The sequence below is a fragment of the Onychostoma macrolepis genome, chromosome 05 (genome assembly GCF_012432095.1).
Source record: "Onychostoma macrolepis isolate SWU-2019 chromosome 05, ASM1243209v1, whole genome shotgun sequence".
Taxonomy (NCBI): Eukaryota; Metazoa; Chordata; class Actinopteri; order Cypriniformes; family Cyprinidae; genus Onychostoma; species Onychostoma macrolepis.
The window spans coordinates 38859535-38877547 of record NC_081159.1 but is presented as its reverse complement, the minus strand read 5'-3'; the positions used below and the strand labels follow the sequence as shown (position 1 = coordinate 38877547).

General features: G+C 33.3%; 1 protein-coding gene across 1 annotated transcript in view; it reads right to left on the bottom strand.

The window, feature by feature from the left end:
- Window positions 1–12204: 12204 nt before the first annotated feature.
- The window catches only part of LOC131541162 (calcium-binding protein 7), a 44814-nt gene continuing 39005 nt past the window's right edge, over window positions 12205–18013 (bottom strand). Inside the window, exons 3-6 of the mRNA XM_058776735.1 lie at window positions 15567–15679; window positions 14515–14665; window positions 12893–13079; window positions 12205–12651 (exon numbers count right to left, since the gene is read on the bottom strand). Coding sequence (XP_058632718.1) covers window positions 12949–13079; window positions 14515–14665; window positions 15567–15679 — 395 coding nt within the window. The 3' untranslated portion in view covers window positions 12205–12651; window positions 12893–12948. The remainder of the gene's footprint in view (window positions 12652–12892; window positions 13080–14514; window positions 14666–15566; window positions 15680–18013) is intronic.

The following is an 18013-nucleotide window of genomic DNA, read 5'->3' as shown; positions in this document are numbered from 1 at the left end:
AGGAGGTGCAAAAAGGCATGGAAAGCCAAGACAACAACGAAGATCTATCAGAATTATAAAGCAATCCTGCCCCTAGTCAGTGGAAATGAATATTAGCTGGTTAAATCCCAACACCTACAGCACCAGGATGATGAAGATGAAACAAGCAAGACAATGATCCCAAACACAGCCAGGGAAACTCTCAATTGGTTTCAGAAAAAGAAAATAAAGCTGCTAGAATGGCCCAGCCATTCTTGAATCCATGACTTGACTTGAATCCAATAAAAAATAAGAACTAAAGATCAGAATTCATAGAAGAGTCCCACAGAACCTTCAAGATTTGAAGACTCTGTGGAAGAATGGGCCAAAATTACACCTGAGCAATGCATGCGACTAGTTTCCATTTTATTACACATAACTTAATGTTTCTGTCATTACCAACAAAGGCTTATACAAAGTATTTAATAAATTTCAGTAGTTCAATACTTTTCCCCTGTGTCATTCCATTTTATTACACACAACTTGATTTCTGAACGTATTTGTTTTGTTTTATTTGTATGTATGGAATACTTGGGTTGTAACCGACATCTGGTGAAAATTTCATGACAACAGCACCTTCAGAAATATATTTACTGAGAAAAATGGTGACGCGTTCAATACTTATTTTACCCGCTGTATATATACAGTGTTGTTGGGGGCAACGCATTACAAGTAACGCTAGTTACGTAATCAGATTACTTTTTTGCAAGTAACTAGTAAAGTAACACATTACTTTTTAATTTACAAGAAAATATCTGAGTTACTTTTTCAAATAAGTAACACCGGTTACTTTTCTTTCCCCATTTTTTGATTGACAGCTCTTCTGTCCCCATGATGAAAGAAATCGGGAACAAGATGTCACTGTAGTTGTAGAATAAATGTGAACATGCATTAATTCATCTCACTTGCAAAAAAACAAACAAACAAAAGAACAGATTCAGTATTCCTTAAAATTAATAAAAACAGTGAAATGCAACTCAGAATGTGATGCAAGCCTGCAATAATTAAATGTTAAATAACACAAATATCCTTTATATATTTAATCCCATTTTATTAACCAATGTCTTTGCTGCTGACCTTCAATGATCCAATTCAACCATACTAATAAGCAAAAATTACACTAGATAAACATTTGTGCTTTTTTTATTGCTGAATTGTTGAACTTTCTTCTTCTGTGTTCTGTACACATGTGAATTTACTTTCTCTTCAGCCTGAGGCTTATTCATTTCACTTTTGGTGTGCAAGAACCTTTTTATATTAAAAACAAGCAAGCCCTGCCCAGATTGAAAAAGTAACACAAAAGTAACGTAATGCATTACTTTCCATAAAAAGTAACTAAGTAACGTAATTAGTTTAATTGCATTACTTTTAGAAGTAACTTTCCCCAACACTGTATATATATATATATATATATATATATATATATATATATACACACACACACACACACACACACACACGTCTGGACCTTCGTTTATAACACATCAATTTACCAACTCTTTTGGCAAACACTTTTAGGGACTAAAACTCTCCTGACTTCTAACTCCTATTTGATTCTAAGATCAAACCCATAGAGAGTACTTTGACTCCCAGATTCCTCCTGCTCTCTGATTTGGTTTCTCGGGATGCTTTTGTTTCTGACATTCTGGAGAAATAAAGTGGCAGCTCAGGTGCTTTGTTAGAGAAACACCTGGCACTGAGAGAAAACAAACAGACACAATCAAACGGAAATGTTCAAATCAGACATATAATTAGTCAAACACACTATGATATTGTATAAGTAGCTTTCACCTGATGTTTTTGTCCCACATTCTTTTTCAGTCTGTGCTACCTTTAAATGTAGTATATAACATTAAAAATATTCAGAAATATATGGGGGGGAAAAATTTATCACTGTTTCCACAAAAAAAAAAAAATAAGCAGCACAATATTTTTAACATTAATAATAATATTCATAATAAAATATAAATAATACAAATCAGCGTATTTGTTTAGTTTCTGATGGATCATGTGACACTAAAGACTGGAGTAATGATACTGAAAATTCAGCTTTGCATCACAAGAATAAATTACATTTAAAATATATTACAATACAACACATTTGTTTTAAATTATAATATTATTTCATAATATTACTGTTTTGACTGTATTTTTGTATCAAATAAATGCAGACTAAAATAATTATAGAAAAAAAATAATACAAATCTAACTGACCCCAAAATTTTGAACAGTAGTGCATATGTTACATTATAATTTTCTTTATGCAAAATACAATAAAAAAAAAAAAAAGACATTTCCTTGATTACTCTTACATATTCTGACATTTGTTCATTTTTTGATATTTATTTGTCTGTAATCTGTGTTGTTTTGCAGCTCAGGAGCGTTTGGGCATTGTGCATGAGAAGACGGATTATGAGCATCATGGAGGCTTTTGATTACTATTTAGCCCCCAAACCATTCAAGAACATTGATTTATGTGACCGGGTAGAAAATCCGTGTTTTCCATAGCCTGCGGGAGAGAAATGAGAAGAGAAACGGGACCCCGTCGAGGATTAATAGGGAGTGCTATCATTTGTACACAAGTTTGCCCCAGTCTCCAATCTGGAATCTAACTGTGTGTGGAAAAAGCACCAGAAATAGATGGATCTTCGCTGCCACTTAACAGCCTACAGTTATAATAGCAGGCACCCATGATATCAAATCCCATCAGGGTTATTTATTTACAGTACTGTAAGTTCAATAGCTCATGGTTGAAATGCTGATGGTTTGCTCAAATGAACATGCACCTGTCTAGTATGTGCCTTAGCACCTGGAAAGACATATATGAATAGTACAACTGTCATTTTACGCTGGATGCAGTAGGGTCTATTTTGGTTTGCAGAAAATATTTCATACAATATTTCCTATTCAGTACCAGTACATCTTCCATGAAATATCGTAGCATTGTAAAGACTGCATGAAAAGCAATTTGTGTCAATGGCAATCTTACACAGCGGTTTGTGTTGCTCCATTGATATTGATTTTTTAAAAATGTCATATTTCTGACCCAGCGCTCTCTCTTCAGATGCTGAAATGAGAGACACATTAAAATTCTGACCACACTGAAGATAACGTCCCTGTTGTTGTGGTCAGCACCGATCCATACCACCTTTTTATTTCACTGGAGATCCATACTGAAGCTCTTGGTGACTGTATGAAGTCAGCTAAATATATCATTAATAAATTTCACTCTTTTTTAAAGAATCCTGACAAAAATGCATCACTGTCCCAAGTGCATCCAAAGTTTGTTTGTTTGTTTTTGTTTTGAGTACCAAATCAGTATATTAGAATGATTTCTGAAGGATCACGTGAAGACTGGAGTAATGATGAATTTCCACATTATTACTGTTTTTACTATATTTTTGATCAGATAAATACAGCCTTGGTGAACATAAAAGTATTATTAAAAAATGTAATGGAAGTATATAAGTTACATTATCATGATAAAACAGAAAACTGTTATTTTAAATCGTCATAATATTATACAATATTACTGTATTTAACTGTATTTTTGACAAATAAATGAAGCCTTGGTGAGCATAAGACTCATTTAAAAACAAAAAAAAAAACATTAAACACAGACCCCTTGTTTTAAAATAATGGGTACCATATTATAGATTACGTTTTGACTATACACAAAGATGTCTCGTCTGTTGCTTTTTCGGTATTTTTCTATTTATTTAAAGTAATTTATAGTCATATGTTGTCATAAGTACAATTTCTATGCATAGAAAGCTAACAGAACAGCCTAACAAAGTCCACTCAGAGTACCTTATCTACCACATAGTGGAATGGAGCTGTTTATAAAGTTCTTGCCCTTGAAAATGAGAAAATAGTGAGGAAAGAAGGAAAGGAAGAGAAGATTGCGATTGAGAGGATTTATTTTTACACTTTGAACTGAGCTTGACATTGAATCAGTGCTCTTCTTCGATTCGTCTCTTGTTTATCACAATGGACTCTATTATGAGATTGATCCAGAGGCTGCAATGAAGCACTAAAGCTCTATTTAAAGAGAGTCAAGCTCTTGAGGAAGCTCCACAGCTATGTAAACAACTTATTTGTTGGATGTTAACCGAGTGTATTCATCGAGATTAAAGTCACTGCCTCTTAACTCTCCTTTTTTCTGTTCTTCCTTCTCTGCCGTCTCTTTGTTCTATAGTTTACCATCAGACACACATTAAATCCCATCCACTTTGTTGCTTATTTTGGCCATGAACTGACCAATATGTAAAGTAACCAATCACAGATTGTATTGTTTAGGGGCGTTTGTCTAAAATACGTACAATAATTGACTGATGTACTGACTGTGTGTATTTCTAGTAATTGTATGAAAGATATACAATTCTATTTTCAAAATAGGCTTCTTTTCTGTTTTTTTTTTTTTGTTTGTTTGTTTTTTTGTTGTTGTTGTTGGTAGATTGAACACTAAATTTCATGTTATGACTTCAAAACATTTTTTCTGTATGATTAATACTTTTCTTATAACGTAGTAAACTATATTAACTGACTACAAATACACTGCCTAAAACTATAATTGTTCAGAATGTATAGCTTTACTTGTTATTAAGAAATACTTAAAATGTAATTGTTCAACAATGTGTAACTGTTCAATAATTCAATGTTGTATTCAAAAATAAGAATTTGGGATTATATATATATATATATATAATGTTGTTTATAATTACTATATGGTTAGGTTTAGGATTAGGGTTTGGTTTAGGGTTACTTGCATGTAATTATGCATCATTAATTGTTATTTTAAGTCACATTTTTCCCCATAAGATCAGACAGGTGCTAAAAATAAATAAATAAGGAATAAATCTCACATATTCTCACATCATTTATGCGCTTATCACTCATCATTTACTTCCTATGTCATTTCAAACCACTATAAACTGTTATTTTCTCTTGAATCACAAAAAAAGGAATTTGTAAGAATCTTTATGGCAACTTTGAGCCATTAATATTTAGTATAATGACTGCTGTATATATGACTGTCAGTAATGTAATTGTGTAAATACATAATGCACATTGTCCCTTATATTACACTATAAACTGTGTAAATTCATAACTGATTCATTAGGTGTCTACAATACTACTTTTTTTTTTCAATTGCGATTCAAATGTTTTGAAATGACTTCACAGAATACATACATAATTAAATAGCAACTCCATTATGACTGTGATAGTTCAGACAAACACTTTTACTCATTACACATTACTTGCTGTCTATTCTGATAGTGTCTTATTCTGTACTTTCACCGGGCATTCACTCTCCGAATATCAAAACTTCTCTTTAATGATAGGCCTAGCCACCTGTGGCTAAAATTGATCAATCTCTGTGTGCTCAGAAAAGAGAGAGAAATCGAAGTGCATAAAGGGAAAGGATATAGAGTCTGCAACTCTTGCTTTGGATTGAAAGTATGACAGTGTACTAGAATTAGGAAACTGATAGCATCGTATATCTAGAACCTGTGATCTGTAAACAGGCAGGTTCTTTACAGAGATAAAGGGATTTTCACAAGAAAAAAAAAATGAATATGTCAGATTTGCTTTGAGATCAGGATTAGTTATTGTCACTGCAGTAAAATGTGGCAACATGTGATTGTGATTATGTCAAAGGATTACGACAAACAAATCTAATTCTGTTAATGAACTGACAATTATAATTAGAATGTGAGTTCCTAATCAAATTGTGACTGCATTAGGGACTGTCATGAATAAGGTACAAACCGGAGCCCAATTACTTTTTTTAAGAAGCATGGGGCAAAAATCCCATGTTTTTAGTGTTAAAACTAATAGATACCATATGATTTCATAAAAAAAAAAAATAATAAAAATATATATATATATATATATATATATATATATATATATATATATATTGCATTACAAACTAGAAGCCCCTATAAAATTTGCAATTTCAAAATGTTAAAGATTTTATAAATCTTCTTGTGTATTTACATTTAATGTGTATTGCTAGAAAAATGACACAAATCAAGGTTTCAAACTGTTGTAAATGGTAACAGGGTTGCAAAACATTCTATAAAACATGCTTTTTGCAGGTCTTAAAAAGTATTAATTTGTCCTTTTACAAAATCAGAACTTAAAAAGGTTTAAATCAGAACAGAAAGTAATACATTCATAAAGTCATGGCATTACATGTTGCATGTATTGCTAAAAAAAAAAAAAAAAAAAATCAACATCTTCCTGAAAAATCAGTATCTTTGTATTTTTGTCTTGTTTTCCAATACTAAAATCTAAACACCCTTAAATCAACATTTGCTTGCAGAGATATCAGAAGATACAGTAAAAGTTATTTCCATATAGTAGTGGCTGGGGCAGAGGTATTCAAGTCCTTAAGCTATTTTGTAATGAATTAAAAAGTAAAGAAATCGGTTGGAAGTTATATTTTCAAACTTTGGAAGTGTTGCTAATAAAACTCAATGTACACTGTATATGGTGATCCTTTCCATTTATTCCTTCAATTTTATTGACTTAAAATGGTATTTAAAAAGTGTTAAATTTACCTTCGTAAAACCCGCAGAATCCTTGATAAAATGAACTATAAATAAAACAGATTTTCCTTTCACTCATTGGTTGAAAAAGGCAAAAAGAAACAAAAAATTAGAAACTTTAATAATTTCAGATTCTGTCTTGTAAGTATGTAACTGCACCTTAACACAGTGTACACTGTATATGAGCAAGATGATGCAACAAAACCAGTTCTAGTTTTGTTTTTTTAAAAGCAGCATGTTGCTATTTTGTAGCGCGCACACCATATTAAACTGTTTGTAGGAAAGCCTGTGTGAAATAACTGTTTTTAAGCTTCTTCTTCCAGTGTAGTTTGGTATTATCTTTATTCATTTGGGATACAGTACAATGTCACAGGTGGATACAGACATTTTGTGCACTCAGTAAACACAGGTGAAATGAATGAATAAGGTTACATCGACCCTCCTCAGAGAGCGTAAGTCGCACTAATAAACATATGTATGGCACATTGATTATCCACATTCAAAAATAGTTCCTCCCAAACAGAAGTATATTCAGACCTGATAGGAATATCATAGAAATGTCATCACTGTAAACAATATTTTTATGATCTTTAAAAAAACAGCATAAGGCAAAGTAAGAAATGTCACAGGACAACATTCAACACGCTCAACGTCTCCGGTATGGAAACAGGCCGAAGCACGGCCAAATACTTGTTTACATAAATGAATGTGAGCTGAATTTTTGTGCGTCTCTTTAGAAAAACACAGAAATGTGGCTCACATCTCGAAAAAAGCCTATGTCATATATTGCCATCGCTTTAACAAACAATAATGAAGCTTTACATGTATCGGTTCAGTCTTACAAACATAAACGTCTTGATCATTTATGTAATACAAAAAAATCTGGCTATAATAAAAATGACTTCAATGCGAAATTACTAAAAATCTTGGATACTAAAGTGCTCTACAGATAATAAACTACTGGTCTGATTAACGAGAAAAGAGATCCATCCTCTTTTGTACAAACCAACATTCTCATTAAAATCCACAGTTATATGTACTTAGCATTTGTCAACCCACATTTCCCATTCGCTTTCATGTATTGCTTAAATATATACTCAATATTTCCTCCTCAGGAAAGATGACGCAAACAACAAACCTCATAAAAAATGTATGCTTTTTCATATACCATTTTCCATGATGCCAAGTAGACATGAAATACTTATATATATATATATATATATATACAGTGAGGAAAATAAGTATTTGAACACCCTGCTATTTTGCAAGTTCTCCCACTTAGAAATCATGGAGGGGTCTGAAATTGTCATCGAGGTGCATGTCCACTGTGAGAGACATAATCTAAAAAAAAATCCAGAAATCACAATGTATGATTTTTAACTATTTATTTGTATGATACAGCTGCAAATAAGTATTTGAACACCTGTCTATCAGCTAGAATTCTGACTCTCAAAGACCTGTTAGTCTGCCTTTAAAATGTCCACCTAAATTAGATGCACCTTTTTGAGGTCGGTAGCTGCATAAAGACACCTGTCCACCCCATACAATCAGTAAGAATCCAACTACTAACATGGCTAAGACCAAAGAGCTGTCCAAAGACACTAGAGACAAAATTGTACACCTCCACAAGGCTGGAAAGGGCTACGGGAAATTGCCAAGCAGCTTGGTGAAAAAGGTCCACTGTTGGAGCAATCATTAGAAAATGGAAGAAGCTAAACATGACTGTCAATCTCCTCGGACTGGGGCTCCATGCAAGATCTCACCTCGTGGGGTCTCAATGATCCTAAGAAAGGTGAGAAATCAGCCCAGAACTACACGGGAGGAGCTGGTCAATGACCTGAAAAGAGCTGGGACCACCGCTTCCAAGGTTACTGTTGGTAATACACTAAGACGTCATGGTTTGAAATCATACATGGCACGGAAGGTTCCCCTGCTTAAACCAGCACATGTCCAGGCCCGACTTAAGTTTGCCAATGACCATTTGGATGATCCAGAGGAGTCATGGGAGAAAGTCATGTGGTCAGATGAGACCAAAATAGAACTTTTGGTCATAATTCCACTAAACGTGTTTGGAGGAAGAAGAATGATGAGTACCATCCCAAGAACACCATCCCTACTGTGAAGCATGGGGTGGTAGCATCATGCTTTGGGGTGTTTTTCTGCACATGGGACAGGGCGACTGCACTGTATTAAGGAGAGGATGACCGGGGCCATGTATTGCGAGATTTTGGGGAACAACCTCCTTCCCTCAGTTAGAGCATTGAAGATGGGTCGAGGCTGGGTCTTCCAACATGACAATGACCAAGCACACAGCCAGGATAACCAAGGAGTGGCTCTGTAAGAAGCATATCAAGGTTCTGGCGTGGCCTAGCCAGTCTCCAGACCTAAACCCAATAGAGAATCTTTGGAGGGAGCTCAAACTCCGTGTTTCTCAGCGACAGGCCAGAAACCTGACTGATCTAGAGAAGATCTGTGTGGAGGAGTAGGCCAAAATCCCTCCTGCAGTGTGTGCAAACCTGGTGAAAAACTACAGGAAACGCTTTGACCTCTGTAATTGCAAACAAAGGCTACTGTACCAAATATTAACATTGATTTTCTCAGGTGTTCAAATACTTATTTGCAGCTGTATCATACAAATAAATAGTTAAAAAATCATACATTGTGATTTCTGGATTTTTTTCTTTAGATTATGTCTCTCACAGTGGACATGCACCTACGATGACAATTTCAGACCCCTCCATGATTTCTAAGTGGGAGAACTTGCAAAATAGCAGGGTGTTCAAATACTTATTTTCCTCACTGTATATATATATATTATATGCTTTAATATTTAATGTACATTACAATGAACCATATATTTTGAATGTTTCATTTAAGTTCCGATTAAAAATGGAACATAAGGTTCATATACAGGTGTCCCCCAGTAACAAGCGTAATGTGTGTCTTTTATAATAAAGAAGCTTTTAGTCAAAATATATGTCCTGTCGGCATCGAACAAGGCAACATCAAGAAGGCATCGGTTTGCATTTCATGTCTTGGGTCATTTGCCAGCATATTCAAGAGATATGTAAATAAGTCTTTACGGCAGAAATTATCAGGAAACCTGAAAATTGACTTAACACCTTCAATGAACCGGTTTTATTCATTCCAAAATATAGATTCATTTTAAAATAAAAAATGTAAACCTTAAATTGACTGGTTTTATTCATGTCAAAAATATAATCTAATTTCATAATAAATGTAATAATTTTAAATCTTAAATAAACTGGTTTTATTCAGGGTAAAAAAAAAAAAAAATTAAACCTTACATTAACTGGCTTTAAAAATGCTCAAAAATGCAATTGAACTGAATAATGCATTAAATGATTATATTCTATTCACATCAAAAATATAATTTAATTTAATAAATGTAATTATTTTAAACCTTAAATTATTTGGTTTTATTCAGGGTAAAAACAACTGAATTTTAAACCTTACATTAACTGGTTTTAATAATGGTCAAAAATGCAATTGAATTTAATAATCCATTAAATAATTTGAAACTTTATAGATTAGCTGATTTTATTCATAGTCAGGAATTTTAAATAACTGGTTTAAGGTCAAAGAAAAGTGATTTAATTAAATATTAAACTATTTTTATTTTGTATTTCATTTATTACTAAAGACGAATCTATTAAATCTTATTATAATAGGTTATACCAACAAAAGTATTTTTAAGGGTTAGGGCAAGTAGAAATAGATCTTTAAGGAAACTTACCACTTTTACAGTGTGATACACCTAAAACGAGGCCTACAACACTGCTTTGCTTTTCTTGCTTTTTTTTTTTTTTTTTTAAACAAGCAGCTTTGTGAATAATTAATTCTGTTGGATCTGATTTACCAAGCACAAATAAAACTCTGGGGCAGACGGGGTTACCAGCCAATCTGGTAATGATATAATGAGAATTTCCTTATCAGGTATTTCTATTCTGGATGAGTTTTGAATAGCAGCTATTCTCTGGTCAAAGATAATTTGCTATTTCAAGCGATAATATTTTGCTCGCGGCTCGGGAACATTATTAGCATTCCCCGTTTCTATTAATGAATAAGGAATCGTGCCTGTATAATGGGGGAAACCTGTACATTGCTGTCCTGTGACTTCTCTTTGACTGTCACTCGATCGTAGTGCTCGTGTGTGCGCTGAGACGGGTGTTTCCATCCATTGCATATTTCATTTATACCTGGACATCCAAATATAAGAGTTTCATGGTGCTGTAACTAACAGCTAAATCAATTCAGGCCCTGGGCAGAGTTGAAAACTAATGTTATACCCTGGAAAATGCCCTTCAACAGAATGACACACTTACAGCTGATACATATTCAAACCCTGACATTCATATTTGAAACATTATTATCATCTTAGATACTCCATTTCGCTATCATCATGTCAACCTGCACACAAACTACTATATTTCCCAGGAAAACAATGAACGATGTCACAAATGGCACATTCATATGGACATATGAACAATATATTTTGAAACAGCAGTGAAACACTGACATACCACAGTGTTTGCTCTCAGGTTATATTAATACACATATTCCTTACAACGAATAAAAACATCATGATCATCCATTTAGGTTTGGCGATAAGCTTAAATGGACATCGATTTGGTTCGAAAACAACCATTAAATCATTTCCTGATATGTCAGAAAACAAATACTCTTTTTATAATGTGTCTCAATGTAGTCATTTGGTATCACTTCATGCCAGTCGTGTCATTTCAATTAAAAAGCTCCTAATTATCAACTCTACGTTATAACTACAGTGCAAATGTTCACAAAATGTAACAGTTACAGTACATTTGCACCGATGAGCGTTGTTGATCGTTCAAACAGTTAGCCTGAAAATGCATAGTGTATTTCAGGTGAAAAGAAAATCATTTTGATCCACATACTGTAAAACACTTAAAGAAATAGTTCACCCAAAAACGAAATTTGCTTGTTTCTTCATCGGAACAGATTTAGAGTAATGTAGCATTACATTGCTCATCAATGGATCATCTGCAGTGAATGGGTGCCGTCAGAATGAGAGTCCAAACAGCTGATAAATACATCACAATAATCCACAAAAAAATCCACACGACTCCAGTCCATCCATTATTGTCTTGTGAAATGAAATGCTGCATGTTTGTAAGAAACAAACCCATAATTAAGGCCTTTTAACTTGAAAACTGTCATTTCAGGTCAAAATATAAGTTCAAAATCCATGATAACATCCCCTGTTGTCCTGTCACATCAAAATCAACTGACATAATTGTTTTGATATGTTTTGGACTGTTTTCACTTATAAATGGTGCTTGATCTGTGCATGCTTCTCTCCTGATTCAGACGAGACGACTTAAGAGAAGATAATAATACAGATTATGGACCTCCCGATGGATTTGTTTATTACAAACACGCAGGTTTTCGCTTCACAAGATGTTAACTGATGGACTGGAGTCGTGTGGATTACTTGTGGAATATTGTGACGTTTTTATCAGCTGTTTGGATTCTCATTCTGACGGCACCCATTCACTGCAGAGGATTCATTGGTGAGCAAGTGATGAAATGCTAAATTAACTGATCAAATTTTCATTTTTGGGTGATCTATTCCTTTAATACTCTACAGGTATGTCACTAGTGATATAGTATCGCTTTTGGGTTCTTTCACGCCCCCTTTGGCCATATGGAGTACTACGACAATCATCTCAGGCATGTGTAACAGGTAAAAACCAACAATAGCTACTCAACAAACACAAGACTAACATTGCATGACATGAGCATGCCCTAAACAGCCCTTATTATCATGCAAAGGGATCAGTATACTGGATGTAAAAGATGTCAGAAACGGCCCCGCTGCATATCCAACTCTTCGCACGTGTAAGACGGGTCTTTCTTCAGAAAATTTGTTTTGGGGTCTAATATATAGATGAATGGATGCACAGCTGAGCTCTACTGGTACATCCAGGCTACTGTAAATCCATGCATCGTCATGCATCGAAGAGTAGGATCCTCGGTTGGAGATGTCCATGCGGTTAAACTCACCCAAAACATACTGAAGAGGGAGAGAGAGCGGTTGAAGGGGAAATTTTTAAAGTCCTTTACAGCATAAACTTCTTCATTCTCTCTTTTCTTGTACTTTTATCAGACCTTTTTGGGTAAGACACAGTATGTGTGCGTTTATATATCTGAGTGCATTACATTTGCTGTCAAATATGAATAATTCTCTTCAGTCACAACATTTGGACTTTTCAGCTGCTCCAGTTTGTGTGTGCATGTTTTTTTTTTTTTTTTACCATTTTTAGCACTGTTATATGTTGAATTGGATCTACGTTGTGACTGGTCCATTCGGTTACTTCATACCACTGCGAAGCACCTGATTGGCTGCGATAAGCATGACACTGATGATGAAAGCAATCGCGAAGGCACAGATCAGACTCTTCCGAACGCATGTTTGCTTCACCTGCTGGGTCGGACTTTCCGCTGAAGAAGCAGAGAGAAATATATGAGAAGATCTGGAGAAATATGGTCGTAAGACAAGTTTTGGAGGTGATTCATTGAAATGAAATGAACAATGTGGGACATTTCAAAGTGTTTGAAAGATATACATCACTGGATGCTTTGAAAAAAAGTTTTATAAATATGTAGGGCTGCAAGAAACCACATCTCCTTGCCAAAACCTAGTGAGATGCATTCAAATTAAAATTAAAGGAGGCATCACAAATATCCTTCACAGATAAGACTCCATGAAGGGGAATGTGAATGAAAATGTACTGAAAAGTAATGTTTGTCTTCTTTGTGTTCAACTGTGGGTTTGTCAAGTCTTTTGTGGGTTACACTTTATTTCGATAGTCCACTTTAGACATTCTACTAACTATAAGTAACTTTTTAACTACATGTCAACTAATTCTCATTAATTTGCTACTACATGTCTACTAACTCTCAGAGTAGACTGTTAGGGTAGGTTTAGGGTTAGTAGAATAAGATGACATATACTTGCAAAGTTTCTCATAGTCAGTATGTTGTATGTTGTGGACCCATCAATATAAAGTGTTAGAAGAAATTAAGCAGGCAGTCTACTAATACTCTAATGACATGTAGTTGCAAAGTTACTTACTGTTAGTAGAATGTCTAAAGTGGACTATCAAAATAAAGTGTTACCCTTTTGTGCATTTTACTTACAGTAAGAAGAAGTGCTATTTGTTTGATGTCACAAACTATCGTTCAAAAGTTTGGGTTTGTACGATTTTTTGAAATGTTTTTGAAAGAATTTTCTTATGCTAACTAATGCTACATTTATTTGATCAAAACAGATAAAACTGCAATATTGTGAAATTGTATTACAACTTAAAAGAACTGATTTCTATTTTACTATATTGTAAAATGTAATTTATTCCTGTGATGCAAAGCTGAATTTTCAGCATCATTACTGAAGTCTTCAGTGTTACATGATCCTTCAGAAATCATTATCAATATGCCGATTTGCTGCTCAAGAAAATTTCTTGTTATTATCAATCTTGAAAATATCTGTTCTGCTTAACATTTTGAGAAAACTACTTTTTTCAAGATCTTCGATAAATAGAAATTTTTAAAAAACAGAGTTTATTTGAAATAGAAATCTTTAATAACATTGCCTTTACTGTCACTTTTGGTTAACTTATTGTATCCTTTCTGAATAAAAATATTAATTTATTTAAGCAAAAATCATACTAACGCCAAGCATTTGAACAGTAGTGTATGTAGATCAAGATATTGAGATTTTGGGGGTCTTCATCCACCAAAATCCTAATTTAGAACTTCTATACACCTTACAAAATTGAACCTGATGATGAAATGCTTATTTTTACAGGGCTGTAATAATAATTCAACTCGTATTCCATCCAGAGTTTTACATTAAGAAAGGAAAAAACATTCTTACTGTCAATGTCAACCTGGCAGTCCTCAGGATTTTCGATGTGATTCTCCTCTGTCATGATGATATTCTCGATGTCCTTCATAGTCAGGTGGTCACAGAAGGTGTCATATAAGAGTCTCTTCAGCTCTTCCACAGTCAGCTTCTGCATATCACACTAAAAACACAGACCAAACGGTATTATTTCATTATGAAATTCTCTATGAGATTCTTCAATTAGTCAATTAGTCGAAATACATTACATTAATGCAAAGCATTAAAGGTATACAGTACATTTTTATCAGTTCATGCATTCTTGCAACTTGATCAAAAAAAAAAGTCAAAATGAAACAACACATGCAACCCATTTCATTTCTATAATATGTCACATTTGAGAATATAACATGATTTTGTCCTTTAGGAATTAATTGGATTATTAAAAGTGGACTGAAAGACAGATGGGAAGTTATCTTTTCAGAAAGTTGTTTTGTTTTGCACACATTTTGATTACAAAGACAAGTTTCTTTTTTTTTTTTAAATAACATGCACTGATGAATTTCTGACCAGGAATGTTTTGTAAAAAAGGAGATGGGGTTGATTTAGATTTCAGTGCACATTCATTCATAGCTCTGAACCCATAATTACACAGAGAGACGTTTAAGAGAGGGAGACCCCCATAGCTATTTGGGGTCAAACGCACTGCAAAAAAATGCACCAGCAGTGAGCTGCGATTAGAGAAACAAACCCTTTGGGGTAATCACCATATGGCCCGTGCAAATGATATTCTGCTCGTCTCACTCGAAGACATGCAGCACATGAGACTTATAAAATGTATTAATAAATATTGCTTAAAGTCATCATGTCACATAGAATATATCTGAATTTAAATGTATTCAGATATGTAAATTTGGAGGATAGGAGGCCCTTCATAAGAATCAGTTCCCATAAGGTGATTCATGACTGTTTGTTGGATTTCACAGAGAGCATTGAAAGTGTATCTAATCTTGTTTCTGTGTGACAGGGACAGTGCTGTTGTGCCTGTTGTCACTTGGAATAAGAGAGAAGTGTCTAATAATCACCTTCCAGAACACAGAGTCAAAATTGGTTCCGTTGAACTTGTCAGGCATCCCAGCAGCCGAGAGTTTGGGCCCCAGGAGAGTAACAAATTCCTCAAAATCCACCTGACCATCACCTAAAAAACAGACCATGAAGTATTAGATGCATTCTAGCACCACATCAAGTTCCAGCGTGTTGGCTCTGGAATATGAAACGGGTACAGAAATGGTCAGAAATCTTATTTTTATTTTTATTTTTTTTCTGTCAGGATCGTGTGCTGTTAACAACTGAGTAGAGAATGCCTGCATTTGAATTGAATTTGGTGGAGGTGTCAAGGTGATGTTGAATTGTAATTTAAATTGAATAAAGAATCAAAATGGGATGAAAAAAATCATATTGCTGTAAAGTCTTTTAATAGTACATTTAATTTTTAACTATGAATGACCCATAAAACTGTAATCAAAAACTATCAAATAGAGTTTGTGAAAAGCTAATAATTAATTACATCCTAAAAAAATCTAAAATACAACACCTACTAATGTTAAATGTTTTATTTGTTTATCTGATTTTCATATGACTTAACCAACATCAGAGAATATTACTGAAATACTAACTTAACATTTCTGGTTGTAAAAAATAGAGTATGTCTAGAAATATTAGATAATATCAATTATCAATAACACCAACATAAATTCTTTTTTTTTTTTTTTTTTTTAAATATACAGTATTAATCATATTTCATTTATTTTTTAACAAACTGACTTTCATTTTGTGATTCTGTCAATATTAAAATGCTACTGCTGTTGATAGTAACGAGTTTGAAGATGTATGTCTGAAAAAAATAATTTAACATATCTGGGAGTAAATAGTTGTAATCAAGCGAAATAAATGTTTAATAATGATTTAATAACAATCATATAATTTATAACTAATAATTATAATATTAATTGATGACAATGATTATTATTTGGTTAGACTCATAAAACTGTTCTGTTTTATTCTGATTTTCTGAATTTCAATTCACAAATATTCAACAGTCACTGCTTAATTCTTGAATTTTGTTTGCTGGTCATGGAATTTTGCTAATTAGTCCATTGTTGGATCAGTTTGATTAATTGTTCTCTCTCTCTCTCTCTTTGCTAGCTTCAGTATTTTTAGTGTCAGATTGAGTGTAACTTCATGGAGTGGGTTTAGTCGAGCTGAAAGACCCTCTCTGAGACACTCTTTAAAGCACCTCTGCTACAGCCATCAAAGCTTTCGACTTCAATTAATTTCAATACAATTACTGTCAAACTTCAAAACGCCTACTGTGAACAGTGTTCTCATTATTAGCCCATGCATAATCCTTATGTCTCCATGCATTGTGAGGAATATGATAGTTTGGAGCAATAAAAGGTTACAGTTATTTAGCTTTTTTTATTTGTTGAATATCTGTCAATGGAATTGGCATCCCTACAGCGCCGAGAAATGCATATGATGGGTGCCTGGTGGGCTTCCTTAAAGGGATACTTCACACCAAAACTGAAAATTGAAAACATTTGTTCACCCTTATGTTGTTGCAAACTTTTTATGACTTTCTATCTATGCAGAACACAAAAGACAATATTTTGAAATAAATCAATTGAGATGTCTCTTCTTTTCTACGCCACAGAAAAATGAAAATCAAGCAAGTCTGAACAACACAAACAATTTAGCACATATTCACTAAATACTTACATTTTTGGATGAACTACCTCTTTAATTAGTCTGGTGCATTGTAAAAAAATAAATAAATAATAATAATAATATATATATATATATATATATATATAAAATTATTTTAATGGTAAAGACTGTAAACATGCTATGCAAAAAACCTGTAACTGCTTACCACTGAGTTTTCCTGTTTTACACATAAAAAAAAAAAGTGAAATACTGTTAAAATGACAGTTTTTGGAAGTTAAAAAAAGTGTGTGTGTGTGTGTGAACGTCATCTTACAATTTACAGTGAAAATCGTAAATTGCCATTGTCAGAATTCCTTGTTCGACACTACACCTTTCATGTTTTTATTTTTTTATATCACTTATACATTAGGGTTACATGTCGCATTTTATGTTGTTAAATTGTTACCATGATGATGTTTTGAATTTGCATTTATACGACACTGTTCACCTACTATATGAGTCAAAATCTGCTAAGGTGTGATAATGGAACAACAGATTTAAAAGAAAAAAAAAATCACTGTTATTTGCAAAATGATCTACTTTTTCATGGGTTTAAATAAAAATATTTATGTTATAAGAGACAACAAAAACAACTTCATGCATCAAAACCACATAAATTTGTTCTTCACTTTGATGACAAATTGACAAGTGATTTTTATAAAATGTAGATCACTACCATCTCAGTTTAAAATATTAATGAAATTATGAAAGTTTGAAGATATACATTTTTACATGATTTGTAAATGATTTACATGATTTAATTACC